The sequence below is a fragment of the Culex pipiens genome, chromosome 2 (assembly GCF_016801865.2).
Source record: "Culex pipiens pallens isolate TS chromosome 2, TS_CPP_V2, whole genome shotgun sequence".
NCBI classification, from domain to species: domain Eukaryota; kingdom Metazoa; phylum Arthropoda; class Insecta; order Diptera; family Culicidae; genus Culex; species Culex pipiens.
The window spans coordinates 108,953,604-108,981,269 of NC_068938.1; the positions used below are offsets into that span (position 1 = coordinate 108,953,604).

At 40.6% G+C, this 27,666-nt stretch overlaps 1 protein-coding gene across 1 annotated transcript in view; it reads left to right on the plus strand.

The window, feature by feature from the left end:
* LOC120415693 (arf-GAP domain and FG repeat-containing protein 1) overlaps positions 1-27,666 on the plus strand; it is a 132,782-nt gene that overhangs the window by 79,011 nt on the left and 26,105 nt on the right. Inside the window, exons 3-4 of the mRNA XM_039577288.2 lie at positions 23,026-23,214; positions 26,567-27,321. Of these exons, the coding sequence (XP_039433222.1) occupies positions 23,026-23,214; positions 26,567-27,321 (944 nt within the window). The remainder of the gene's footprint in view (positions 1-23,025; positions 23,215-26,566; positions 27,322-27,666) is intronic.

The following is a 27,666-nucleotide window of genomic DNA, read 5'->3' on the forward strand; positions in this document are numbered from 1 at the left end:
ACTCCCCAGTTGTACCAGTGGCCGAGGTCAAACCCTCAGCAAGAGCGGGGAGCTCCACCACAATCGAGCCAAACCCCCCAGTTGTACCAGTGGCCACAACAGGAGCAGGGTTACCGGTTTGGTCTATCAGGACAGAATAACCGTTTTCAACCAACAGGACAAGTCAACTCGGTAAAAGGGAACCAAACGCCGTCGCAGAGAAATCAATTTCAACAGCAGAACGCGCAGAACAACCTGTCGCAGGGACTGACTTTGCGCTTGCATCGACCGCCGTTTGGAAATGAAGCTTCCGGAAGTCACGGTGGCTACGAGAACTATGACCACGGAGATGAGGATGACGACTCTGAAGATGATGGCGATTACGGTCAAGGAAATTTCATACCGTTTGAAAGGACCAGACGCCGCCGAACGGAGCAGTACGACAGACGGATTGAGAAATGGAACATTTCTTTTTCTGGGGAACCGCGCTCGACCACGTTGGAAGACTTCATCTTCAAGGTGAAAAGACTGGCCATGATGAACTCGATCTCTGAGAGTAGTATGCTTAGTCACATCCATCTACTACTAAGAGGCGAGGCATCAGATTGGTTCTTCACCTACTACGAGGAGGATTGGGATTGGCTTACCTTCGAAACGAAGATTCGCTTCCGGTTCGGTAATCCAAACGAGAACCAGAGTATTCGTCAACGAATCGCAGACCGCAAACAACAGAGAGGAGAAAAATTCTCAGCTTTCCTGTCGGACATCGAGCGTTTGAACAAACTTCTGACGAGACCGTTGTCGGAAAGAAGGATGTTCCGCATAATTTATGAAAATATGCAACAACGTTACCGTTCCAAGTTATTATACTTTAACATAGACAGCAAGGACCTGCTCGCAGCCTTGTGTCAACGCATCGACGCTAACGATCCTTCTCTTAATCCGATAAATACGCGTCACGGTGTCAACAATCTCGAGGCAGATCAACCGGAAACGGATAGCGAAGAAGAGTTGAACGCCATTGATAGACGGAACCAGCGTCAACCGGAGAACCGGTCATGGAGACGGGACCGTCCCGCTGAGGGGTACAGAGGCAATCCTTCACAGGAAACGACGAGACTTCCGTTGTGTTGGAACTGCAGACAGCATGGACATTTCTGGAGACAATGTCAAGCAGAAAAGACGACGTTCTGTTACGTGTGTGGAAATGCAGGGACTGTTGCTGCGACCTGCAACGTCCATCCAAGAAGGAGCGCGCCCGCACAGGCTGCTCAGACAACACAAGGTCAAGGAAACCCACACCCTCAGTCTGGACAAAATCCGGGAAACTAAACTCGGAGTGCCGCAACGGGAACTCGAGCATTCCAAGCCAGAACAATGTTCCCAGTTCTACACCTTTTTTCGACCCTTTTCAGAACCTACTGGAGATCAAAATCCACACCAACCTGTGTCCACACGTGAAGATCCGCGTGTTCGAAACTGAATTCGAGGCCCTGTTAGACTCGGGTGCCAGCGTAAGCGTTACCAATTCGAGAGACGTAGCCGATCGTTACGGTTTGAAGATTTTTCCGTCACCGATTCGAATCTGTACCGCCGACCACACACAGTACTCATGCGTGGGGTACGTCAACATGCCGGTTACGTTTCGAAACGTGACGAAAGTCGTAGCAGTAGTAATTGTACCGGAAATCACACGAAGCTTCATCCTAGGCATCAACTTCTGGACAACCTTCGGGATTAAACCGATGATGCAGGGTGAAACGGGACTAGAAGAGATCGCTGAGATCACCGCAGGAAGTCAGGACGTTCCGGAAGAGTTGTTCCACTTCTTCATACATCCGGTCGAAGCACTTCCGGTCATCGAGCAACCACCACCGGACGATTCCCTTGACATTCCGGGCATCGACCTGCCAGAACCGTCGGTGACCACGCCGGAAACGATCAAGACCGAGCATGACCTGACGGAAGCAGAGAGAGGAAGTCTGGCCGACGTCATCAGGACATTCCCGTGTACAACGGAAGGTCGTTTAGGAAGAACAGCGCTTCTGCAGCACGAGATCGTACTTCGAGAGGACGCGAAACCCCGCCGAATGCCACTCTACCGCTGCTCACCTTCCATCCAAGCGGAAATGGACAAGGAGATCGAACGCTACAGGCAGATGGATGCCATCGAGGAGTGCACGAGTGAGTGGGCGAACCCATTGGTTCCCGTCCGCAAGTCGAATGGTAAGCTAAGGGTTTGTTTGGACTCGAGAAGGATCAATGCCATGACGAAGAAGGATTCCTACCCGATGCGCGACATGAAAGGGATATTCCATCGGTTGCAGAGTGCGTGCTACTTCTCCGTAATCGACCTGAAAGACGCGTACTTCCAGATACCGCTCAAAGAAGATTGTCGCGACTTCACGGCGTTCCGGACGTCAAAGGGACTGTTCCGCTTTAAGGTGTGTCCATTCGGACTCACAAACGCTCCTTTCACGATGTGCAGACTGATGGATAAGGTCATTGGGTTTGATCTGGAGCCCCATGTATTTGTCTACTTGGACGACATTGTGGTGGCGACCAAGGACCTGTCCGAGCACCTTCGACTACTGGGAATCGTGGCGGAACGTTTGGAAAAGGCGAACCTTACGATTTCGCTCGACAAGTCGCAGTTTTGTAAGAAGCAGGTGAACTATTTGGGGTATTTGTTAACCGGACAGGGCGTCGCGATCGACAGCAAGCGGATTGATCCGATCCTGAACTACAGCCGCCCTAAGAGCGTTAAGGACATTCGCCGTCTGCTCGGCCTGGCGGGCTTTTACCAACGGTTCATTTCCAATTACAGCAAGATCGTCGCGCCAATTTCGGACCTGCTACGGAAGGAGAAGAACAAGTTCCAGTGGACGGAGGCCGCGGAAGAAGGATTCCAAGAGTTGAAAGCCGCACTGGTGTCGGCACCGATTCTGGCCAACCCGGATTTTGCCGAGCCGTTTGTGATCGAGTCAGACGCATCTGATAATGCTGTCGGAGCCGCGCTGATCCAGAAGCTGGATGGCGAGCCACGAATCATCGCTTACTTCAGTAAGAAGTTAAGCAGCACCCAGAAGCGATACGCCAGCGTGGAGAAGGAATGCCTAGGCGTTCTGCTCGCGATCGAGCACTTCCGGCACTACGTGGAAGGAAGCCGTTTCAAAGTCGTCACGGACGCGCGTAGTCTCCTCTGGCTGTTCACGATAGGTGTCGAGTCTGGTAACTCTAAGCTGCTCAGGTGGGCTCTTAAGATCCAATCATACGATATCGAGTTGGAGTATCGAAAGGGGAAGCAAAACATCACCGCAGATTGTTTGTCTCGCTCGTTAGATGCCATCAGCGTAGCGCAAGTCGATCCGGAGTACCAGGACCTGGTCAAGCAGATCACGATGGACCCGCAGGCCTACACGGACTTCCGAGTAGTCGACGGCAGCGTTTACAAGTTCGTCAAGAACAAAGGAAAGGTCGAGGATAGTCGTTTCTGCTGGAAAGTCTACCCGCCGAAGTCGGAACGAGAAGAGATTCTCCGGAAAACTCACGGAACCGCTCACCTCGGGTTCGAGAAGACTCTGGCCACGCTTCGGGAAAGATATTTCTGGCCGTTGATGAACACCGAAACGAAACGTTTCTGCCAGGATTGTCTCGTCTGTCAAACCAGCAAAGCGACCAACGTCAACACCACAGCTCCACTGAAAGTGCAGCGGAAGATTGCGGAATACCCGTGGCAATTTGTGACGATGGACTACGTTGGACCGCTTCCGGCATCGGGGAAAGGGAGAAGCACCTGTCTGCTGGTACTAACAGACGTTTTCAGCAAGTTCGTACTAGTACAACCATTTCGGCAAGCCACGGCGGATTCGCTCGTTCCGTTCGTTGAGAATATGCTGTTTTTGCTGTTCGGGGTTCCGGAAGTAATCCTCACAGATAACGGGACACAATTCACGTCCAAACTGTTCCAAGATCTGCTGAGTCGATATCACGTAACCCACTGGAGAACGCCGAGTTACCATCCGCAGATCAACGATTCGGAGAGAGCCAACCGGGTGATAACAACCGCCATCCGGGCCACGATCAAAAAGGACCACAAGGATTGGGCGAACAACATCCAGACGATCGCCAACGCCATCCGGAACTCGGTGCATGACGCGACGAAGTACACGCCCTACTTTGTCCTGTTCGGGCGAAACATGGTCTCGGACGGAAGAGAGTACCGTTGCATGAGGGACACGTCGATTGATAGTGGGAGTCTGAACAACGCTGAGAGGGAGAAACTGTACGCCGACGTCAAGGAGAACCTCAAGAAGGCCTTCGAGAGGCACTCGAAGTACTACAACCTCAGGTCAAACGCGAAATGTCCACAGTACACGGTCAACGAGAAGGTTCTGAAGAAGAACACCGAACTTTCCGACAAGGGTAAGGGTTACTGTGCCAAACTTGCGCCTAAATACGTTCCTGCGCTGGTCAAAAGGGTAGTGGGCGAACACTGCTACGAACTAGAAGACGAAAAAGGTAAACGTCTGGGCGTTTTCAACTGCAAGTACCTTAAAAAGTTTCACCAACCTCCCTCGCGTTCGGTCGACTAACACCGCGGTAGAATCGATCAGTTTCAGTTAGGATTTTGCAATTCAGGATTTTCAAATTTAGATTTCTCGAGCTATGTACCCTCTAATCGTTAGAGAGGCAACCAAGCATAAAATTATGCTCCAAAACACTCTTTAGGCATCAACAACTACAACTACATGCCACACCTGTCCAGCTTCAGATGAGAGTATTGATGGTTCATGAGCTTTTGCGGACGAGACCGAAAGATCAACTCCCCTAGCCAACATGAAAATCTATGCTCGAACCTGCTGACTGTCGACAAAATATGCTAGGCAAACTATGACCCAACCAGCTATGTCCCTTTCACCCAATCGAAAGCAACAAGATCTCACAAAACCTCTAACCTTCAAGTCGCCTCGATCAAAGAGTTGAGCGTCCCACAATAACATAAACTACTGGCGACTAAAACGAAGAACTAGAGCAAAACTACCACGAACACCCTCAAACTAGACAATCGTGATCTCGGACATCGTAAATAGACCGTCCAACGAGACAAAATTAGATTTAGGATAGGAATAGGATCAAGGATGGGAGCAAATACCCTACCTAGTGTAAATAAAACTTGTTAGTTGTTAGTCGCGCCTAATCTTATAAAAACTATGTGAGTAATTACCGTTATTGTTAGTATTCTTCTTGGTTTTCTTCGGTTTATGTTGATGTTGAGTCCCACGAAGTGATGTTGTCGTAGCATGGTCGATGATGTATGTTGTCTTCAGTTATGTCGTCTGGAGCATATTTTTCGGGAACCTGAGATGACTGGAGTAGTCAGGAAGCATAATTCAGCATCTCGCAGCATAAATGTCGTCGTGTTGAGTAGGTTAGGTTTTCCAATTAGAAGTCGTCGCAGCTTCCAATCAGAAACGAAGTTGATGACGTCACAGCACATTCAGCCTTCAGCAACATATTTCCGTCGTAATTTTCAGCCTTCCGCAACATATTTTTCCATCCAGTAGTAGATTTTGGCCTTCAGCACATGATTTTGTAGTTCAGCAGCATAATTGATTCAGCCTTCCGCATAATTATTAGTGAATTCTCGTCAGCCTTCAGCACCCAGAGTTGTTTTCGTCCCACGACGCAGCTCCTACAAAAGAACACACAAAGCACATCAATTTTGGTTTTTGTGGGAGAAAGTGAATACTCCCCCCGTAAATGAGCAGCAAGCAAAAACGTTTTCTCGTAGTTTCAGGCACTTTTCACTACATTTTGGCACACATTTTGAAAATCACACGCGAGTTAAAATTACGGACAGCCACGTTTGTTTACGTTTTCGTTTGACGTCCTCGGCGAAGCTTTTTGACGAAGCTTTTGGTTTGACAGTTCCAGTTAGTTAGGTAGAGTGAAATTTTTTCAGTGTTTATTTGGGAAAACCCTTGTGGCGAATTTCTGTTGTCTTGTTGAATTTCGGGTGACCAGAGTCGATTCTGGGGTGGAAATTCAATACAGATATTTTAATTAGGCTGCGTTCTGTTAGAGTGAAGGACAATTTGCCTGAAGTAAAGCTTTGGGGTGGGCCTAAACTCTGCAGAACAGATGATTTCGGTGAATTAGGACGAAGTTTCATTTGCTCAACGTAATGATTGGGGTAGATTCTGAGTCTTAATGAGCCAGTAGTATTTCGGGAACATAAAGTTTGGAGACTTTAGGTTGTATTTTCATTAAATATGGAATATTATTTATTTGAAAGTATATTTTAGTTTGGGGTATTGATTGGGATTTGAGTGTTAGGATGAATGAATGAGGAATGTCAACCACTAGTCATAGTCGAACTGCTAGTCCTGGACTGTTCAAACAAGTAGTTTTTCTGGGAGAAATTTAGAGATGATAGCCTGTAATGTAAATGACCGAAAAAGAAAGTATCTGTGATTAGGTTATAAAATTTTTGCACTAGCATTTTGTTGAGGATTTCTGAACGTTCGCTGGAGACCGGAGTGAAGACGTTGATGGTCAGTAACAAGCATTTTCTGTGATGGATCATGACTTGGAAATAGAGATGGAGGTTACTTGTAACCGATGATCATATATGACCCCGAACTGTTGAAGAATCTTTCGCAATTTGTTTTAGTGAAATGTAAATAAATGTGTAGTTGTTAGTTTTCGATTTTTCGTAAGATTTCCCCCTTACGAAAATTCAGTTTACACTGAATTTTCGTAATTTAAGCATGGAGTGATGTAACAGTTGGCCTGTTTGGCAAAATTATTTATTTATTTGTTTGAATGTTAAATGTTATTTATTTACATTTTGCAATAAAATCCGTTTAGTCAAACTCCGCTTGCACTTTTCTGTAATATCTCTGTTGTATTCACCACGGTAACTCAACCTGTTTTGGACCGATTGCGTTAAGACCCGGAGAGAGACTCTTGAGAGAGATGAGCCGATCTTGAACTACCTCAGTGAGAGAACACCACAGCTAGACCCGAGAACACAGTTGCTAAAAAGGGATGGGGAGTTCGCTACTTCTGTCGCACGCAGTTACCCAGAGAGCATCTCAAGGAATGACGTAATTCCGGTCAAACCGCTTGAGCGTCCGTTGCGACCTTCCCTATTCTGAGGACTCCAGGGCTCGTTCACTTTGTCCCCAGCTATCAACGAGAGTGGAAGTGCGCATTTTGTACCGCGAGTTTTTGGCTTTTTGTACAAAATGTAATGTAGTATAGTGACGTGTTCCTTATTTGGTCTTCTAATTAAATTTCCGTTTTTCGTAGTTTCCCGTTTAGTAATTTTGTGTGTGCGCTAGTGCTAATAGTTTTTGAATTGTGTGCGAACCAGGAGCTAAGGTAATTGTGCTCATTACCAACCCGTGCATGTGCTCATGTAGTTTCTTCGAACAGAAGTTCGCCCGTTAGCAACAGCGCTAACCATCCCGCAGCAGCACCAGCCCAGCAGCAGCGCGAACACACGAGCAGCAGAGCAGAGGAAAACGGAGACGAAGTTCCCCGCGCACCGCACTTCTCGTTGTCGCCGCACGTCACCAGGCGAAGCACGAGGACGAAGAGCGTGAGCGCACGCTAGGCGGCGATCCGTCACCACATCGCCCGGTGAAGAAGGGAGGGTCCCTGAACCACCACACGAGGACAGCGGAGATCGTTAGTCCCGGCCGGAGTCAACCCTAAGGCCGGAGCTTCCTGTCCGGTTGCGAACGCTGACAGCCGCGGAACCGGGAAAAGTCCAAAACCGGCCCGAGCCACCCCGTAAGGCCGAGTCCCGCATTCCGGTCAGCTGTTCATCAGCTGACGGCCACGTGTCGTCCCTGAGCTGAGCAACCAGCCACAAGCAGCAGAGAACAACAGCAGCAACAAGATCATCATTCGGTGAGTCCGTTCTTTTTGCACTTGGTGGAAGAGCACGTCCCTAGCTGACGTAGCGAAGTTTTGCCGGCCTAGTGCCGAGGCGGCAGACGCGAGTCCGCCCTTGACGGACGCGTCCAAAGTTTGAGGTTCGAACTTTAATCCCACGCGTTTCTACGCCACACGTGGATGACCCCTGAAATCTAAACGCGCGCGCGCGCAATTTGAAGAAGCAGTAGCCGATTTGATCAGCTGATTGCTGGAAGATGGGAAGAGCACATGAGCACGGTTAGGGAAACAGACAGAAGTAAAGATCAAACGCACACACGCAAAGTAGGTAGAAGTTAGAAAACTTGAAGATGGCCACTAACACTATTGTACAAATATAAAAGCATGCTAACCAAACGAACACAAGAGAACTCGACTTTGTTTTTGGAGTTTATGAAATAAAACTACCCTAGATCTTTTCCTGATGAATAAAACGTTCGTTTAACTGTTATTTAAAACCTACTTGTGGAGTTTCTTTAGTTGATTTGATTTGGAGTTATGTCACTTTTCGTCGTCTTTTTTTTTGTTCTGTTTCTGAATGACAGAGCTTGGCGTCGAATGCACTGCCACGATCGAAGCGCTGCCTGGTGGCAGGTGGCGGCACTGCCGATGATGAGCTTTTAGGCATGGGAAGCAACACACTGGAGTAAGTTGTCTGGGTAATTTCTTGTGGTTGGCGTGACGGATTCTCGGTTTCGTTTAGTGGCAGTTCTCGGTGATCTAGCTGGTTCGATCCTGAATCCTCCGATGAGGATCAGTACAAAATGGGCTCGTCTTTCTAAAGAGTCTCGACCGGGCAAACAAACATGGCGTGCGATCTCCCTTTGGGAGTGGCGCATAAATCTCACGCTCACCAGATCGACTAGCAACGGTTACAAATTTTCCGATCTTTTCGAAAAAAATATTTTGAAAATTTTTAGATCAAGACTAGCATTTTAAATCGGCGTAATATTCAATATTTGGCCCTTTTAAAATGTTAGTCTTGTTTTAAAAATTCTCAAAATATTTTTTTCGAAAAGATCGGAAAATTTCACGAATGTTTCATATATTAACATTGAAAATCGGACATTGAAAATCGGACCATTTTTCATTGCTGAGATATCGTCATTAGAAAAAGGTGGGTTGTTTTGGTGAGATTTACTGCCCACCATTGAAAAAACGGCTAATATCCACTTTTGGCAAAAACGAGATATTAGCACCAGGTGGTAGAGGACGTTCCAACGCATCTTCTGGAACTTGAATTTTACTGAAATAGTGTCTAGACTTGGCTGCCGATGCGAAAAACCAAACGGCTAATATGCCACTCTTATGGGAAATTAACTTGACGGAGATTTTGTGTCAAACACTAAAACGCGTTTTCTCAGAATACTTGATTTGGCATAATAGCCGAATTTTCAATTATGGGCAGTTTAGAAAACTTCAATTTTCGTGTTTCTTTTTCTTAAAGCGGCTCTATCTCAGCAACCCGAGGTCCAATCTTCAATGTCGCTTAGACAATTTTATGGCAAATTTTCTGAACTTTTCTGAACTGAATTTTTAAATATTGATAAACTGCAAATATTTCGCTAAAATCAAACTTTCGGTGGCTATATCTTGAAAACGGAGCCCTTTATCAAAAAATCTGTAAAGTACTTTTCGATTGCAAATTCAATTTTGCATTAAAAAGTAATGTCAAACTTGTTTTTGCATGAAACTCAATTTTTTTCCAAAAATCACTATTTTTTCAATAATTCATGACTCGGCGGCAGATTTTTTGACCATGTTTCTCTATGGCTCAAAAGTTGCGGATTTTTGTCTCCTAAAACATATAAAAAAATCTCGAAAATCAAAAAATACGTATATTGGGAAATTGAGTTTTAGTAAAAACAAATGTTGATAAAAAAATCTGCAATTTTTTTTCCGTGTACCTATTTTTTTCTCAAAAGTCCTCAACAATACCTACAACTTTGCCGAAGACACCAAATTGATCAGAAAATTCACTTAAAAGTTACAGCTGTTTGAATATTTACATACCATTTTTGTATGGACAGCAGCCAAAATTGTATGGAGACTTGTATGAGTGAACCAATGACGCAAAATAGCTTATTTGGTCATAGGGAAGGCCCCCACAAAGTTTGAGTCAAATAAAAAAATACAAAAAATAAAAATGGTCGAAATCGGCCGATTTCGTAGAGAGTTGCTCTACTAACAAAAAAAAAAACGGATCATACCAAATATCCGGACATCTTCTTGATAATCAGCTTATTGGAAACCAAGTGCGCCGAAACTCGGTATGGAACCAACGAAGACTGATCTCATGAGATATGATTTCAAAAAGAATTTCAATATCACTCAACCCAAGTAGAGGATTCATACAAAATTGGAAACAAAACATTGAACTCCTGAAAGCCGCATTAAACAAGAGTTAAACCTGCGTTAAGTACAAAGTGGACCCGTTAAGGAAGTTATCAAGATTATTATTCAAGATCAGTTTAAAATGTCAAGGTTTTATGTTGTCCGCAAAAAATCTCTCAAATCGCAGCAAAACTTATTCAAAACCAAGAAGCATTCAGTCTAACGTTCAGTCTTGCATCATGTCAAATTAACCAAATTGAGAGCCAAAAGCACTTAATATATTTTATTTTGTAAGCCATTCGGTTTTGTCAGTTAATCTTTGTAATTATATGATTTTCAGAGTTACACAAAAAATAAATATGATATCATAACATTCTAAAGAAATTCATTAAAATTTCATCAATGATATACCCCGTAAGTCCTATGCCACGGAAATTTCACTGATTAATTTTGTACATTGTACAAACAATTATCCGCTTTGATATTTATCTCAAAATTACATAGATTTTTGAAATAGAAATATATTTTATTTGGCTTCATCCTCGTAAATTCAACATGGCTGCTTTTTTCAGCCGATTTTCTACATGTCGAAAGAAATCAAAACTCTATTTACTCGAATAAAACTGCTTTAAATGTGTTGAACCTTGTAATGCCATGTAATTTAATAAAACAGCTCGCCTCTTGAAAGTATTTCACTGCGGCGTTCGTCACGGACAACTAAATGTGTCAAAGTGACAGCACAAATCAAACAAGAATGATAAAATGCTTGCTGAAGAGTAAACAGATTTAAAACAGACTTTGTTAAGTTATTCAGGCTGCACCAAGAATACTTCTGGCGTTCTTAAAGTAAAAAGTTGAAAACTGAATTAAACCTTCTGAGCACAATTTTTAGCATATCTTGAGGAATTCTTGAAAATATCTGTCACATTTTATGACGATAAAACTTGTTGGGTTTGGTTAAAAATGTAATTAATATATTTTTTGCATTTAATAAAACTACATGGTTTTCAGATCTTGAAATTTTCAGATTTGTTTGGAAGTTATTTGATTACCTACCTAATGATAGGCCAGATTATAGCTCCGGACATAGTTGCCATGCAGATAAGTGAGATTCAAAAAGTACATAATTATCACTTAAGTTGGTTAAACCTGAGATAGGGTTGCCAGATCATCAATTAAATTAAATAGTGTTCTATGTGACAGCACACCGAATCAAATGAAACCTCTCGAACTTAAATTGGGCAACTCAGTGCTGAGAAAACGTCCAAAAATACATACACACAGACTTTTGTTTAGTTTTTGAATCTGAGTCGATAGATATACATTAAGATGGGTCTACGAGGTTTCTGTGAAACGTTCATTTTTAGAGCAGGATTATTTTTCCACCTCAGTGAGGAAGTAAAAACCACACAAAATGAATGTCCTCCCAAACCTTTGAGTGTTGCTGAGCTCACAGTTCAATATTTCTTTAATCTTTTTTAAATACAAGATGGCGTCCAAAATTTCGGTGATGAAATATAGAAAAATGCATGTTCATTACTCGAAATTGATGTTAAAAGCAAGAAAATTTTGAAAATACAAAACAATAATGGTTTGTTCTTGGTTCGATTTTTCCGGATTTCTATACAAACTTTCGAATAATCGAGGCTTCGGATAATCGAGTCTTGACTGTATAGCAATGCTGCAGTACCAATTTTTGGGTCTAGTAGCTCCTAAAAAATGTGTGTAATTGAATGTCAAAACTTTTCTCAAAAACCCAACAGTCACAATACGATAAAGCACCGAAAGAGTAAAGAGTTCTTCGTTAAAAGCAAACCAGCCATAACTTTCAAGCAGCGGGGTGCCATAAAAATTTCGTCAAAAGATACACTCTCAACCGGAGTAACTCCTTTTTTACGACCCTTTTCATTCTGCACGTCGGACGCAAGAAAAAGATGCCTATTTTCATCCCAGACTCGTAAAAATTGCGTTTCGTTTCCTTTTGGAATTAATCCCAGCTCTCTCCCAAAACGTCAAATTACGGTTGATAAGAGGAAGCGTGCGTCGCCGCCGCCGAGCTTGCTTGGATTGTTTGGACATATTGTTTGGATCGTGATCGGACGCTGATTGTGTAAAATTCTACCGAACAAACAGTGTGTACCAAGTACTCCCGGGCATTCGTCGGAATTTGCCCAGCCAAAGGAGGCTATGAGGTGAAGAAAAATGGTTTGTTTTGATGGGCAAGCAAAACAACAAGCTGTGGCACTGCAGTCGGAAATCGTCGGGTATTCCTGGTTGAGTCACAAACTGCGCAAAACTTTCTTGCCCGGCGAATCAAAATTCATCTCAGCACGCTTTGGGCGCCGCCGCCTGTCGGCATCGTATACGAGTGGACTCTTTGTGGCGTCTACGAGGAATAGGGTGTTATCAGCGGCGTATTGAATACCAATTAATTCGCAGCAGTCGGTTTCAATCGGCGGTGATACTTGAACTAGTGATTGATTAAGTGAGCAATTCAAGTCGAGTTGATTATTACTTCTGGTTGGGCGAGTTAACATGATGTTTTTCAGGGTCAAAGTTGTAGATGGGAACAAGACGAGAAACGCAACTTGTTTCAATGTTCGATTTTTTGAGCACTCGTCGTATTTTTTCAACTCGTCAAGCCCAGTTCGTTTTATCGCGATTTTGATTGAAAAAAACTTCTTGTAAATCTTGTTAAACAATTTTAAAATTGTCTCCTCACTGATGAAAAGCTATTAAATAAGAATTTCTAAGGGAAAGTAGACCCATATTGAAAAAAAAAAACGTTTCTTAATCTAGACTTATTCCACCTATAGGTGGTTGATGCCTTCCTCTCATTTATAGAGTGATTCCAACCCCCATAAAGAGTCTCCATGATTTATGAATCGCCCCTAACGTGATCTCAGCACCTAGGGGAACGGCATCTAATTCCAGCGTGCCTCTAATGTTGGCAGGTCAGAACTTTGACATTCAATTAAAGCTAATTAAAAGCGTTTTCAACTGAAATCGAGTGATAAATAGCTCAATGAGAAGCGAGCAAGCAAGTTTCTATCAAAAGTTTTGCAAAATTAGTTGTTTAAATAGTGAAAATCAGCAAATTGGATGGAATTAGGAACGAGTGCTTAACCTGCCAAACATACGAGAATTTCCCTTAAGTCCTAATAAAAATAAGTGATGAGTAAAAAAACAGACTACCTAGATTTGCCTAGATTATACAGACTCCGCCTTTGAGAAAAATGGCATCCCTCCCCTCAGTGAGGAAGGCAAAAACCTGTGGAGAAATTGATTGAGGTCATGTAAATTCAGGGCATTTTTCAACTTCTTGTAATTTTAGATTAGAGCGTCCAACAGTAGATTGCAATGAATAAAATAAATCAAGTTTAATAATCATTATTTTTTGTATAATTTCAAAACATTGGTGCAGAAAGGTAGGAAAATGTATAACTCCGCTTACATTTCGGGAATTCCCGGGATTTCCCGGGACGGAAAATTGGACGCTCTATTTTAGATATGTAATTCAGATCTTGAAAATTCTTCATCCACAAGAAAGATCATTTCAGAACCTTTCTAAAAATATATGATAAGGCAGGTTTCCATGCAAAAACCCACCCTTTTTTTGCAAATTGTGTAATTTATATGCAGCAGTTTTTTAAGCATTACTTTTGATGTGCTAAATCTTGTAAATTTTAATAGGGACTTATGGGACCCCAAGACGAATCGAATGAGGCCTACACGGTCAAAATTGGCCCAGCCAGTGACGAGATATTCCAGTGACATTGAGACGGTACACATGTTTACATACAGCCAAACACACAGACATTCGCTCAGCTGGTGATTCTGAGTCGATATGTACAAATGAAGGTAGGTCTCGGAGGTCTAATTAAAAATTTCATTTTTTCGAGTGATTTTATAGCCTTTCCTCAGTAAGGTGAGGAAGGCAAAAATGTAGCAAAACGGCCTATTCTAATCACTTTTGTAGTTTTTAGCAAATATATAATGGTCCTTAAAAAATCTCAAAAGCGATTTAAAGTAAGAGAGTTCCAGAAGTAGTCCTCATCCAAAAGCATTAAGTATTGCACATTAATATTCGCAACTTTTGTCAGAGCTGCCAGATCTTTGTTACGTTTGTTACACAAACAGACTTTTGAGCGAGCTTTTAGGAATGTTCGATTGTTTCGAAATGCTAGCGTGTAGTTGTTTCAGGAAGTTTATTTAAGAAGTTCCACACTGCTAAAAGATACCGAAAAAGATACTTTATCTAAAAATTTAACCAAAAGTATATTTTCCCATAATTATCGACTGCCACTGCACACTGCACGAGTTGTCATATGTTTACTTCCATTCAAGGTGGCTAGGGCAACCCAAGGCTGTATATCAAAGGTACTCGTCATCTTGCTTTGCATTAGTGTGAGTGCATGACTCCGTGCCACTAAAACCAAAACAATAACAAAAGAACAAAGGACCGTGCCAGGAAAACCAAAACATAAACAATGTCAATGTCAGTGGAGTGAGAGAGTCAGAGATAGCGATTTTGACAACCGCACTACTACACACTCAATCGCGAGTACCTTAGGTAGAAAGCCATGAGGGCAACCTTCACCCACTGCTGCTGCTGCTGCGTGTTCCGGTGAAATTAATTTCGCTCAAATTAACCGAAGAGTCAAGGCCGTCAGCACACTTTCACAGATTTAACGCAATTCTATAGCATCAGTCGGTATAACGAATGGCCAAAGGTCAGCAAATTTTAGTTTGAATGGGCAACGTTAGCCTCGCTGGGGCTTGTTTGGAAAAGCAAAAGATGGAAAAATAAAGCTCGGATTTCCGGGAAAAAGGTGGACAAAAGCTGCAAAAGGAAAACAAAACGAAAGATTCGATATAAGGTGCCTTTAGTCGGCGGAACGACAACGACGGAGGTTGAAACCTTGAGCCTTACAATAAATTTGCAGATGAAGGAGGAAATGAACACAGTAAAAAATAATGTAATTTTGGAAGGTTGAATATTACTTCTTTAATGTTGTAATTTTACCTCAATTTAGACTGAAAATGTGGCATTACACCAGAAAAGCGGTAAAATGACACATTTTCAGAGGTAAAATTACACATTTTGTCTGACATAAAAAATGTACTCCTTCCCAGATGTAATATTACCATGATTTTTTTGACAAAGAACTTTTTTCTGTGAAGGTTCTGTTTGGCTTATGTTCGGTGAAATAAAGGTTTTCCACAAAACAAATAAACAGGAAAAAACCCTGCCTTTCTACGGTTTAGCCAAAGCACATAAACTTCTTCAGCAAAGACCGTAAATTGTACCACCAAATTTGATTATCTGCTGAATTATGGATGAAATCAATTTGTTTGCAATACAACCAAAAGCACTCCTGCGAGGGACATTGAACATAACGACGATGACGACGACGTGGTGCAATAAAAAACATAAAAATACGGAAATTGTGCAACCGCTAACGGGCCAGGATTTCGTTTCGACTCTCCGCAACGTCCGGGTTCGAAATGGGACAAGAATTCCCAGAACCGGGGCATAATGATGACATTATGTGCCAGGACGCAATCTTCACACATACACAGTGAGAGAGAGACACACACATACAAGCACAAGAACTAACCCGAGGCATCAGTTCGTTAAGCAGAAAAGGCGATTAAAAGTTTAAATTGCAAGGATAAGTTGTTTTTGTGGGTGGGGAAGGGGGAGGAATACGAGTCAGTCAGCAGCACTTTGTTGATTTTAAGCATAACTTGAAGAGCTTTCGAGAAGGATGAGCTTTTTACTCATCAACATAAAAGCGAAGTCGGCGTTGGTGGAGGCGAGCGTTACGGTGATGACGATGATTAATATGAAGTAAGACTGCCGTCAACACATTATTCTGGTTGGGTGGTGCTGTGCTGGTTGTTTCTGCTTGAGGAATCTTCGTCCTTCTTCGTTTGTCGTGTCTACAGTGTTTGGAAGAACAGAGATGGAAGGGAACGAAATTTAATTAAATTTGAATTCTTTCTTGAGCACTGATTGACATAAGCAGCTTCTGCTTGGCTGAAGACGTTTTGCAATCTTTGCCAATTATCATCAACTAAATTGCTCTGCTAGTTGAAATCATTTGAATGAGCTCAAGCCCAAAACGTTGGAAAAACCTGAATGCCCACTCTAGACTTGGAATGTGGTTTAAAATTTTAAAAAGACTGAAGATTTTTTAGACAATTCGGTTAGTTATATAAGATAATAGCAGATTAATTGTAAAAAATCTAATCATACTCTGGAATCCATCGAAATTATATATTTTTTTCACTTAGATTGCAGCATTATTCAAAATTATAATTAGAAATGGTACGGAATTTACCACAACTTGGAGTTGGTAGACTTATTTTTGCTTCTATTTGACTTTTGTACTATCAACGCGATTTGTTTTCTTTCGAGTAATTAACAATACTCAAAATGTACAAAACAAACATACCATCAATCAAAATCATAATGGAAAAAAATAAATGTTTGCGTTGCATCGAAATGTTATAATGATCCAAAATTATTTTTTTTGCTATTCCGACGTGAAACTACTTACTTTTCCTGTCATTCTTGAACGATGAAATAGCCTACTTTTCTGTATCAAAAAAGGAAAAAAAAACAGAATCTGTAACTTGATCTGTAACCTGTGTTTTCACAGTTCCAATAAAAAAATACACACTGAATCAAAGACCAGCATGATTTGACTAAAAGGAAGATTGTAAATTTTTAATTTGTTGTCTGTAAATGTTTAAATATATTTAAATGTATGTCTTCATGTTTATCGTGTGCCACATGCATTTATTTTATATTTATTAGCGCTTGGTTGGTGTCAAACTAGGAGATTTTATTATTTTTTTAAATCCTATTTATTAAAACCTATTCATGCATGATAAAAAAAAACAATTAGAAAACAAGCACAGTAAAAATCAATTAAAAGTAGGCGACTCTATTAAGTCGAGAAAATTCATAAGAAAAATTCAAAGACACCAACCCCATATGAAATGTAAGTTTCAGCCTGTTCCAGCTGACAGTGATAGATGTCACTGTCAACCAACTGTCATCGTCGCAAGCGGAAGTGAGCTGGCGGGAACGGATTTTCTGGGGTATAAAAGCGGACCCAAACGAAGGCCCGCTCTCTGATTTTACCATCGTCCGGAGGAGTGAAGATCGGCAATCGCGCCGGTGTCACCCGTCAACATGTGACCCGGTTTGAAAGTTCGCGTGCAATTTAAAACCCTAATTAAAATTCACACACTAAACAGTGATAAAACAGTGACGTACCACAAGATTAAAATCACTTAAAGTTAACAGTACGGACTGAGGAAGGACAGCACTACAAACGGTTAGTGGACACCACGGACAAGTTAAAAACCCTAGCCGCGTTAAGTCCCCTCGGTCAAAATCGTACCCCCGAGCGAGTGTAGTGCAAAGAAACTGCAGTGAATTGAAAAGTGGTCGGGACTGGTCGCACGAAGTACCGCGGTACTAAGTGCATTGTGGTACACGTCAAATTCTGTGGACCAGTCCCCAAAGAACAGTGGTGTGCCTCGCTCGGGATGGACCACTCTTTTGTGCGCACGGTACCACTCCCCGGACAGCGAACTGGCCATCCGTCACCATATGGCCCGCGAAACGCCGAAGGAGAAAATTCCCCCCCCCCCCCCCTCGTGGCCCTCTTGGGCGAAGCATCGAACCCCGGCGGCCTTTGAGGCATTGCCGACGTTCCCGCCGAGTTCCGGAACCAGCCACCAGCAGCGGATCAACAGCAGCAGCAAGTCGACCAACGAGCAACAACGATACTAACCTAAAAGCATGCAAGTACAGAAACAAATACACGTGAACAAGTTAAAAGGTCTTTAAATTCCCCCCCCCCCTCTTGCCCCTTCCCCCCCCCCCTAAGCCCCCTTAAGTAAAGTGGTTAAAATTATTGAAAATAAAAATGTAGGTCAAGATCAATCATGCTGTGTCGTCTTAAATTATTTATAATATCTGGTCTTTTGCTTGTTTTCCCCTGTAAAGTGTGTGATTCAGTGTAAGTATTTTAAAGTGTAATTATTCGTTATTTATTAGAAGTTATTGTTATGTCCCGTGGAGTACCGTATGCCGACCCTAAGGAGCAATCCACCTAGCTGGACTCCTTGTGCACTTCTCCCCTTTTCTAATTTGCTAGAAAGAAAACCCAATACAAAAGATTTCTTCTAGATTCTCATTTCTGATATCTTATTACTACTTCTTACAAAGTCTTACATTGTCTTACAAATCGAATAGCAAAACTTTTCAAAATAAATGCTGAAAAGTTCTACTTTACAGCACTTGTTTCGAAAAGTAACACTTTTCAAAAAAATTGATTCAAACGTTTCATTGACAGAACACATGGACATTTGACTTATAATTTCACTTAATGGGTGTTTTTTCTGAAATGCAAAAAAAGTTGTATGGAACTCGTTGCAAAACTTGATTTTTTCAGCACTCGTCGTATTTATCCAACTCGGTGAACCACGTTGCATGACTGTACGATTCGTGTTGAAAAAATCCTCTTTTGCAACTTGTTGCGAGCAATTCCATGCCAAATAGAGAATCGGTTGTACCAGACCCTCTCCGATTTCAATGTAACTTTGTAGACATGTTATCCTTCGCTTATATAAGCCATTTTTGTGTATATGGAGCCAGTTCCACTCGATAATGACATTTGAGAAGGGCGTAAGTGTTTTAAATATTTTTGTAATTCGGAATTTAAATATTTCTGTATTTTGAAGCCGTTGCATCGTATCAAAAAGTGGTCAAAGACAGACTTGTAGGAAATTTGACGGGCTTTTCGATAAAAATACACTGAAAGAAAAAAACACTCAACTTTTATGAGATTTTTTGATTTTTAAGTTTAAAAGTCAAATTTGAGGGGGAGCCCACGATTTTTTTTCGTTCAAAATTTTTGTGAAGATAGCCTAACATGTTACAAAAAAAAATCACGAAAAATGCAGGATGGAGCATCTCACCTAAAAAAATACAAAAATCATTTGCTGAAACTGTTTTTTTGAAAAGTGCTCTAAACGTCAAAATTTTCAAAAACCGAATACGGGAATCGATTCTCCAGACAATTTTACATGAATGTCTCCATATCGACTACTATCCTAAGTCCAATCCTTGTGAAGTTACAGCGGGTTTAAAAATAAAAATGTTGAAAAAATTGGTTTTTTGATGGTTTTTGGCAATTCCTATATGACAGACTTGATTTTTCAGTCTCGTAAATATTTTTACCGGAAAGCTCGTCCAATTTCCCATAAGTTTGTCTTTGACCACATTTCAATTGGATGTATGGGCTTACAGATATAAGCGGATATAAGGGCGTAATAATGAATGTTTGGCCTTTTTGAAATGTTAGTTTTGATTTGAAAATTATGAAAATATTGTTTTCGAAAAGATCGGAAAACTTCACAAATGTTTCATATTTTAACATTGAAAATCGGACCATTAGTTGCTGAGATATCGACATTGAAAAATGGTGGGCTGTTTGGGTGAGACTTAGAAAACATCAATTTTCTTGTTTTTAAACCTTTGCATTGTAATATCTCAGCAACTAAAGGTCGTATCAACGTCCGAAGAAGCAAAATATAGAGAATTTTCTCAGCTTTTCAAAAATATTTTTTTCAAAGGTGGGGAAACATGTGCACTAATTAAAAAAAAGGAAACATGCGACTATTTTCAAAAAAGTTACATAAAATGGCTATAACTTAAAAACGGTGCACTTTATCAAAATTTCACTAAAGTACTTTTTGATTGCAAATTTGATTTTACATCGAAAAATGAAGTTTAAAAATTTTTGCTACCAAAATTTCGATTTTTTGAAAAAAATCAGTATTGACTAAAAAATTCATAACTCGATCAATAATTTTTTCACAACCTGGAAATTTCTGAAAAGTTGGCATTTTATGTCCTCTTAAATATATCAAAAAATAAAAAAAATTAAAAATATTGTTTTTTTGCAAATCAAGTTTTAGTAATAAAAAGTTAAATAAAAAAATCACCAATTTTTTTTAATCGTGTATTTTTTTCCAGTGTAGTCCGTATCCATACCTAAACTTTGCCGAAGACACCAAATCGATCAAAAAATTCCTTCAAAAGATACAGATTTTTGAATTTTCATGCATTTTCATTTTTGTATGGACAGCTGCCAAATTTGTATGGAAAATTATATAGACAAACTAATGATGCAAAATGGCTTCTTTGGGCATACCGAAGGCACCAAAAAAGTTTCAGTCGGATGAAAAAAAATACAAAAATTAAAATTGAAGAAAAAAGACCGATTTCGTAGAGAATTGCTCAGGGCGAAAAATATTTGCAAGTTTTTTCAATAAAAAATCAAATTTTCAGCAATAATTTTTTTTCCCTTAAAAACTCACTACAAAAACTTCCAATAAATTATCAAGAAGGAGAGGGGGAATGGGAAGGGCGTCATCATCTTTGAAAAATATTTGCAACAGCCACGGAGTTGAAATTGATTTAAATATTTAAAAAAAAGATTGATTTTAAATGTTTATTTATTTCATTGAACTATGAATTTTCTAATTTTGTGAAATGTTTTTTCAATGGTGCGATTGTTGTACTGAAGATGCCCAGAAATTTCAAGTCAACGAAAATAATTGATATTGCATGTTAATTGCTGTTATAAAACCTTGCAAGAGGTTTGATAACCTGATGGCCTGATGGCAGTACTATCCACTTTTGACAAAATCGAGGTTTTTTGCTCCAGGTGCTAGAGGATATTCCAACACATCTTCTGAAACTTGAATTTCACTGAAATGTTTTGGCTGTCGATACGAAAAACCAAACGGCTAATATCCAATTCACCTTTAAAATTGCCGTGGCGAAGGTTTGGTGACAAACACAAAACGCGTTTTTCTCCGAATACTTTATTTGGCATATTAGCCGAATCTTCAATTATGGGCAGAGTAGCTGGAACATTGATGTTTATGATATAATTGAGTTTGCATAAAGAGTTTTGAAAATATGGCGACTGAAGTGACAAAAGTAATGCAAAATTGTTCATGAAAAAGTTGGTATTGGTTTTGTAGCCAAAGTATTCAATTAGTTTTCAAAGAGAAATTCGTAACGAAATCAGGCAAAAACATCATTATTGAGCGAGTTGTGGCGCTATAACCACGGCAAATAGTGTCCACGGCATTTTTGGAAATACAATGTCCCATCCTCGAGGGTCCCGGTGCACCAAAACTTCTTAGCATGGTGCAATTTACAATTTATCGTCCCAACGATAAATTGCAAAATCAAACAGGAACGTGAGCGGGGGATCCCTACGTTTCTTCCTCCCCTGTAGATTCAGAACTGTATTGCTGTTTTAACATTCGTGTTCAAACTCAATCCAATTCAACGAATCATCTTTGCGGTCAACTTTACACAGTTGGCCTGGCCGCTTCAACGTTTATGATGTTTCAAAGCAATTTATTGAATTGGGGCACTGCAATTGTTAATAATGACAAGAGGATGCTAGGCGTTAATCAACCTAAGACATTTTCCAGGATGCCCTCGAAAGACTGGATGCGATAGGGTTAGATTCGATTAGATTAGATTAGATTAGAAATCAGGCAAAAACATCATTATTTAACTAGAACTTGTTGCCAATAACAAATAACAACTTGTTGAATCCATATGAATACAGAACGTTATTTGTAGTACCTCTAGCTATGATTTAAAGTGACATACGGGGCAATTGAAATGCATATTTTAACACTGGAACGCCCAACGCACGTCCAACTTACACGAACGCCCAAGCTTCCCAAAAAAGGTGGAACGGTAACTTCAACTCGCTGGTTCTCGGGCATTACTCAACCAATCGGGACGATTCTTGTTTCCAGTGATTTGTAAGAATGTCTAGATGATCCTAAAAATTTTCAGAACTTGATTTGATCAAATCTGTAATTTCTGCGACCAAAAACATCGTTCCACCTTTTTTTAAAACGACTGCCTCCGCGGAATTTTTGGCGATTTTTTTCTTACACGCGAGAAAAAAGGTTGGAACGATGTTTTTGATCGCAAAAATTACAGATTTGATCAAATTAAGTTCTGCAAAGTTTTAGAATCATCTAGACATCCTAACAAATCACTTTAAAGAAGAATAATCTTGATTGGTTGAGTTATGCCCGAGAACCATTGTGTTGAAGTTACCGTTCCAACTTTTTTGGAGCCTTGGGCGTTGGAATGTTAAGGTAAATCGTAAATCGCAAGTTCTAAACGATTTTTGGGAACTTTTCGTTGTAACGAAATCCAGGTGAGCCCGAAGGTTTTCTTCGAACATCTAAACTTTACTTTACTTTATTCTAAGCAAGCCTCACTTTCGTAGGAAGTTCAAGTTACTGCAATATTAAAATAAACATATGGAATCCCCAAATGACTCATTGTATGAGTGATAACGCTCTATTTTATTTTATAATATAAACAAATTTGTTATCAAATTTCTTCGGAAATTATATGAAACCAGACGAAACAATAACTCCAAACGGTATATCACCGTTCGATTGTTATTCCAGCTAAATTAGTTAATAATCGTGACTGGACCAAACGCACCCGTTCCAATTAAGAAACACACGAAACAAACGCGGCCACAAAAACTTGATGCGTGCGTGCGTGACTGGAACTGGCCGGAACTGGCAGCAATTTCGTGACTCGCGCGACGAATAATTTCCCCGATCGAATAAATTAACTCAGTCTCATGTTTTTTTCTCTCTCTCCACTATTATTTTCAGGCGCGGAATCACACCCCCACATCGCGTCAAATCGATCTCGATGGCCACATTCACACAGGAAGAGATTGACTTTGTGCGGCAGAACGGCAACGACGCCTGCAGCAGAACCTGGCTCGGCCTGTGGGACCCCAAGCGGGCCATCAAGCAGGAGCATCGAGATTTCATGATCGACAAGTACGAGAGGAAACGGTAAGGGGCATTTTTTTAATATTCTGGGCATGTCTTCTTAAGGGCAAAGGTTCTTCGTAAAAATGTCACCACCTTAATAGAGTTTTAAGGCCAAGTGTCATCGTGCATTATTTAACCAAGCTGTCGTCTGCCTGTCGGTCAACTGCAAATGGTGCGAGAACCATGAAAATAGAAACTTTATTGCAGAGCTTGCCATTCAGATGGAAACAATTTCCAATGTGGTTGTTGAGTATTGTGGTCACGTTTAGGGGTGCTAGGTTTAATTAGTCACCATATTAAGAAGCTGCAAAAAATTATCCTTAAATTAGTGATAAATTCCAATTTGCGAAATTTTCGCATTCAGTTTTTACTTTTTTGGCAATGTTAAAGGTAAAAGCTATTTAAAAAAAAGTCCGTTGCAAATATTGTTTTTTTTGTATACCATAAAAATAAGAGGCAAAATATTAGTCATTCCATCTTAATCGTACAATATGGTGCAAATTTGAAATTAACATTTTCTGATTATGCTTAAATAAGGTGGAGCTGTTATTGATAGCACCAAAAACATGCCCAAAGTTTTGTCGTTTTTAGTGCATATTTAATCTAATAAATTACCTTAGTATCGTGTTTCTATGAACATTTTAAATAGGTTTTCTCATTTTCGTAAACACTTTAAAGGTTAGAGCAAGAGGAAGCAAGGCAGACTAACACAGAAAAAAAAATCTTAAAATATGTTACAAATACAGAAAAAGGTAGTTCGGGATCATCCCTAAACCACGTGAATAAACCCCCCTCCCCCCTCGTGGATAATTGTCCATAGAAATAAAATCGATTTTGTATGGTGCGTGAACAATCGCTGGACCCCGCCCCCCGTGTGTCAACATAGTTTATGGGTGATTCCTTCTTTATGATCTGGCAAATCGACTCTTCTATGTGTTAGAAAAAGACTATTTTTAAAATAGTCTTGAAATGAGTTTTTTTTGTTCAAAAAGTACTACTTTTATTAGTGAAATAGCTAGAGAATGTCCAAATAGAGGTCCTTAAAATATTAGGGCCGACAGAAAAGCTGCATTTGGCATGCTATTGACAAATTATCACAAAAGTGTTCCGAATTTGTGAGTGTTCCGAGTATGTATACATTTTCGAATTCCCTTGTTTTTTTCATTTTTAAAATACTTCTCGAAAGTAAAGACTCATCCCAAATAAATGTTTTTAAAAAGCTTAGAAAATTTCCTACACTTTTCTCCCTAGAACTTTCAAAATCGGGCAGTTAGAAAAAAGAATTCGAATCAATGGAAATGAATTTTAATAAGTGTCACCTAATTATCCTGCAATCTGCATCTGAGCAAACGTTCAAAAATCAGTTTTTTGAACGTGGCAATTCAGGGTTAAGTTTAAGAGAAAAGTGACATTCGGAGCAATTTTAGAGCTCTAAAAAAACGAACATTTTTATTTGTTGACATGTCTATTTGGACTTAAGGGTCAAAAGTAACAGCCATTTTAAGGTAAAAAAGATGCAAATTTAAAACTGAAATATCTCGAAAAGGCGCAAGCCGAATTTTAAGCAGCTGAAAAATGTTGACAAAATGTCATCTCGCCTTTTACGACTAAATGTACAAAAATTCTAATGCCAATATCTCAGCAACTAATGGTAAAATTTTCAATGTCGATAAAAACTTCAATTTTCCTGTTTCTTTTTTTTAAGCTGCTCTATTCCAGCAACCAAAAGTCCGATCTTCCAGCAACCAAAGGTCCGATCTTCAATGGCTCTTGAAAAACATTATAGCAAATTTTCTGAACCTTAACAAAAATATTTCCAGAAATGGTTGCTATTTTTAAAACTCGAAAAACTGCAAACATTTCGCTGAAATCAAACTTTTGGTGGCTGTATCTTGAAAACGGGGCACTTTATCAAAAAAAAATTGTTTAGTTCTTTTCGATTCTACTTATTAATATTAGGGCAAATTCAATTCTACTTATAAATATTTGGTCGAAAAAACGTATTCCAAAAATCCATATTTTTTCTGAAAATTGAGTTTTTGTGAACCAAAAATTAAACATTTTTCCGTTTACCCATTTTTTTTAACAGTGAAGATATAAAATTGACCAGAAAATTGCTTAAATAATTTCATATTTTTGAATTAATTACGTGCCATTTTTGTATGGACAGCTGCCAAAATTGTATGGAGACTTGAATGGGTGAACAAATGACACAAAATGGCTTCTGTAACCTTTTTAATACTTCACGAATCTTTTCGCACTCTTCGGCAAAGTTGTTCCCTGGAACACAAACTATAAGCTCGTGAGGTTTTTGAAAAATGCAAAAATCGTTAAGGGGCTCAAAACTGGTAAAAACCGATACGCACTGATTTTTCGGGTTTAATCCCATTTAAACATCAAAGTCAAAGCTCCAGGTCCTGTCGCAACCAATTAAGCTCATATTTGGGATTTGGGCTCAGTACGCCTAGGGAATCCTGATGTCCTGAAATGCCCGCTAAATTGACCCAATTTGTTACATTCTAATAGGGATGCTTCCAAAAACCAGCCTTTATAAGTTACTATAGTATACGGATTTGGAATTTTTTAAAGAAATTTACCGATAGTTGTTGTTTTTTTTTCTCAACAGGCATTTCTTGCCCAAATCAACTTTAAACTAAAACAATCGTCTTAACACTGATAAAAATTTATAACTTATTACACTGATAAAAAGTTATAATCAATTTTCCCTGAGAACGTTGGGCGGGTTCACCTTAAGGATGATTTCAGTGATTGAAAATTTCAGGATGTCGTTTCGATCGCTCTATTTTAAACATTTATTTGTGTCAATGACTTAACAAAAAATATCAACAACACGTAAATTTGTTGCATTCAAATGTCTTAGATTCCAAGCTGCTACTAAATCTTAATACGTCCGTTGGTTCCACATATATTTATGTCTGATGTCCGTCCTGCATGGTCAGACCAGAATGCGGCCCCCCAGCTGCCGGTCTATTCTAATTAACAGAGGGAAATTGGACAACACCCTGATTCTGTTTGCTGCCCTGAAAGCGAGGGAGAAATTAAGATGAAGCTTGGCGCTAGCCAACTTTCGATCTCTGTGGCTTGATACCACCACCATGAGAGGTGTTTGTATAACAAACGAACGTTGGTCAAGAGAGGTGGTAATTTCATTAATGTTGCTGCTGGTGTACGAAACAACAAACGCTTAGGGCTTAATTGGATGAATAAAAGTGCTGTTTATTGTTCCGACGGAGATGCGGAGATGTAGCGCGATTATAGTTTGGCCTTTCTCCTGTCCCTGCCTCTCTTTGCCCATATGGCGCCCCCTCCGCACATTAAGTGTACTAATTAGGTTTGTGTTTGTTTGTTTCAGATATTACCTGGAACCTGCTAGTCCGCTCAAATCCCTCCCAACAAATGGCACAACTTCGGCGACAACGGCGGCTTCGTCGTCATCGTCGTCCTCGTCCACGCTGGCCTCAGCTACCAACGGCAATGGGAGCAGCACAAACATCAACGGTAGCACATCCAGCAACAACAGCAGCAGCAGTAAAAATGGTGCCGAGAATCTAGTGCCACTCAAGACGATCACGCTGACTCCGCCAACGTCACTCCGGCTCAGCCGAACCAGCTCAAACTCCAGCGGCGGGCTGGCCAACGGAAGTCACACCGGTTCCAGCACAAATCTCAAGTTCCAGCAGCAGTTCACGCCCGACGACAGCAACTTCTTCAGCAGTGACCCGCCAAAAATCTTGCCACCGACGCCGCAGAAACACTCGAGCAATCATCACCAGCGGTTGAACGGGTCGGCGACCGTGAACGGAACCAACTTTGAGCGAAACCAGAAGAATGGTCTACTCACCAGCACAATCACCAACGGCATCAACAAGTTCACCCCAGATACGGACTTTGTGGCCGATTTCAGCAACGCAAACATCATTGTCAACGCTGCGACGACGACGACGACGACGACAGCCAACGGACTGAAGAATGGCGGCAGCAGCAATCATCGCCGGCTAAGCAACGGGTTCAGCGAAAACGGGAACGGGCTCATCCCTAACGGACACCGGAACGGCGAGACGGAGAACTTTGCCGACTTTGAGCACAATACCATCTACAATGCGGCAGGTGAGTTGAAATGAGCAAATTAGTTGAGCAGTTCTCTAGGATTTCGGTCATTCGATTTTTTTTGTATTTTTTAATCCGACTGAAACTTTTTTGGTGCCTTCGGTATGCCCAAAGAAGCCATTTTGCATCATTAGTTTGTCCATATAATTTTCCATACAAATTTGGCAGCTGTCCATACAAAAATGATGTATGAAAATTCAAAAATCTGTATCTTTTGAAGGAATTTTTTGATCGATTTGGTGTCTTCGGCAAAGTTGTAGGTATCGATACGGACTACACTAGAAAAAAATAATACACGGTAAAAAAAAATTGGTGATTTTTTATTTAACTTTTTGTCACTAAAAC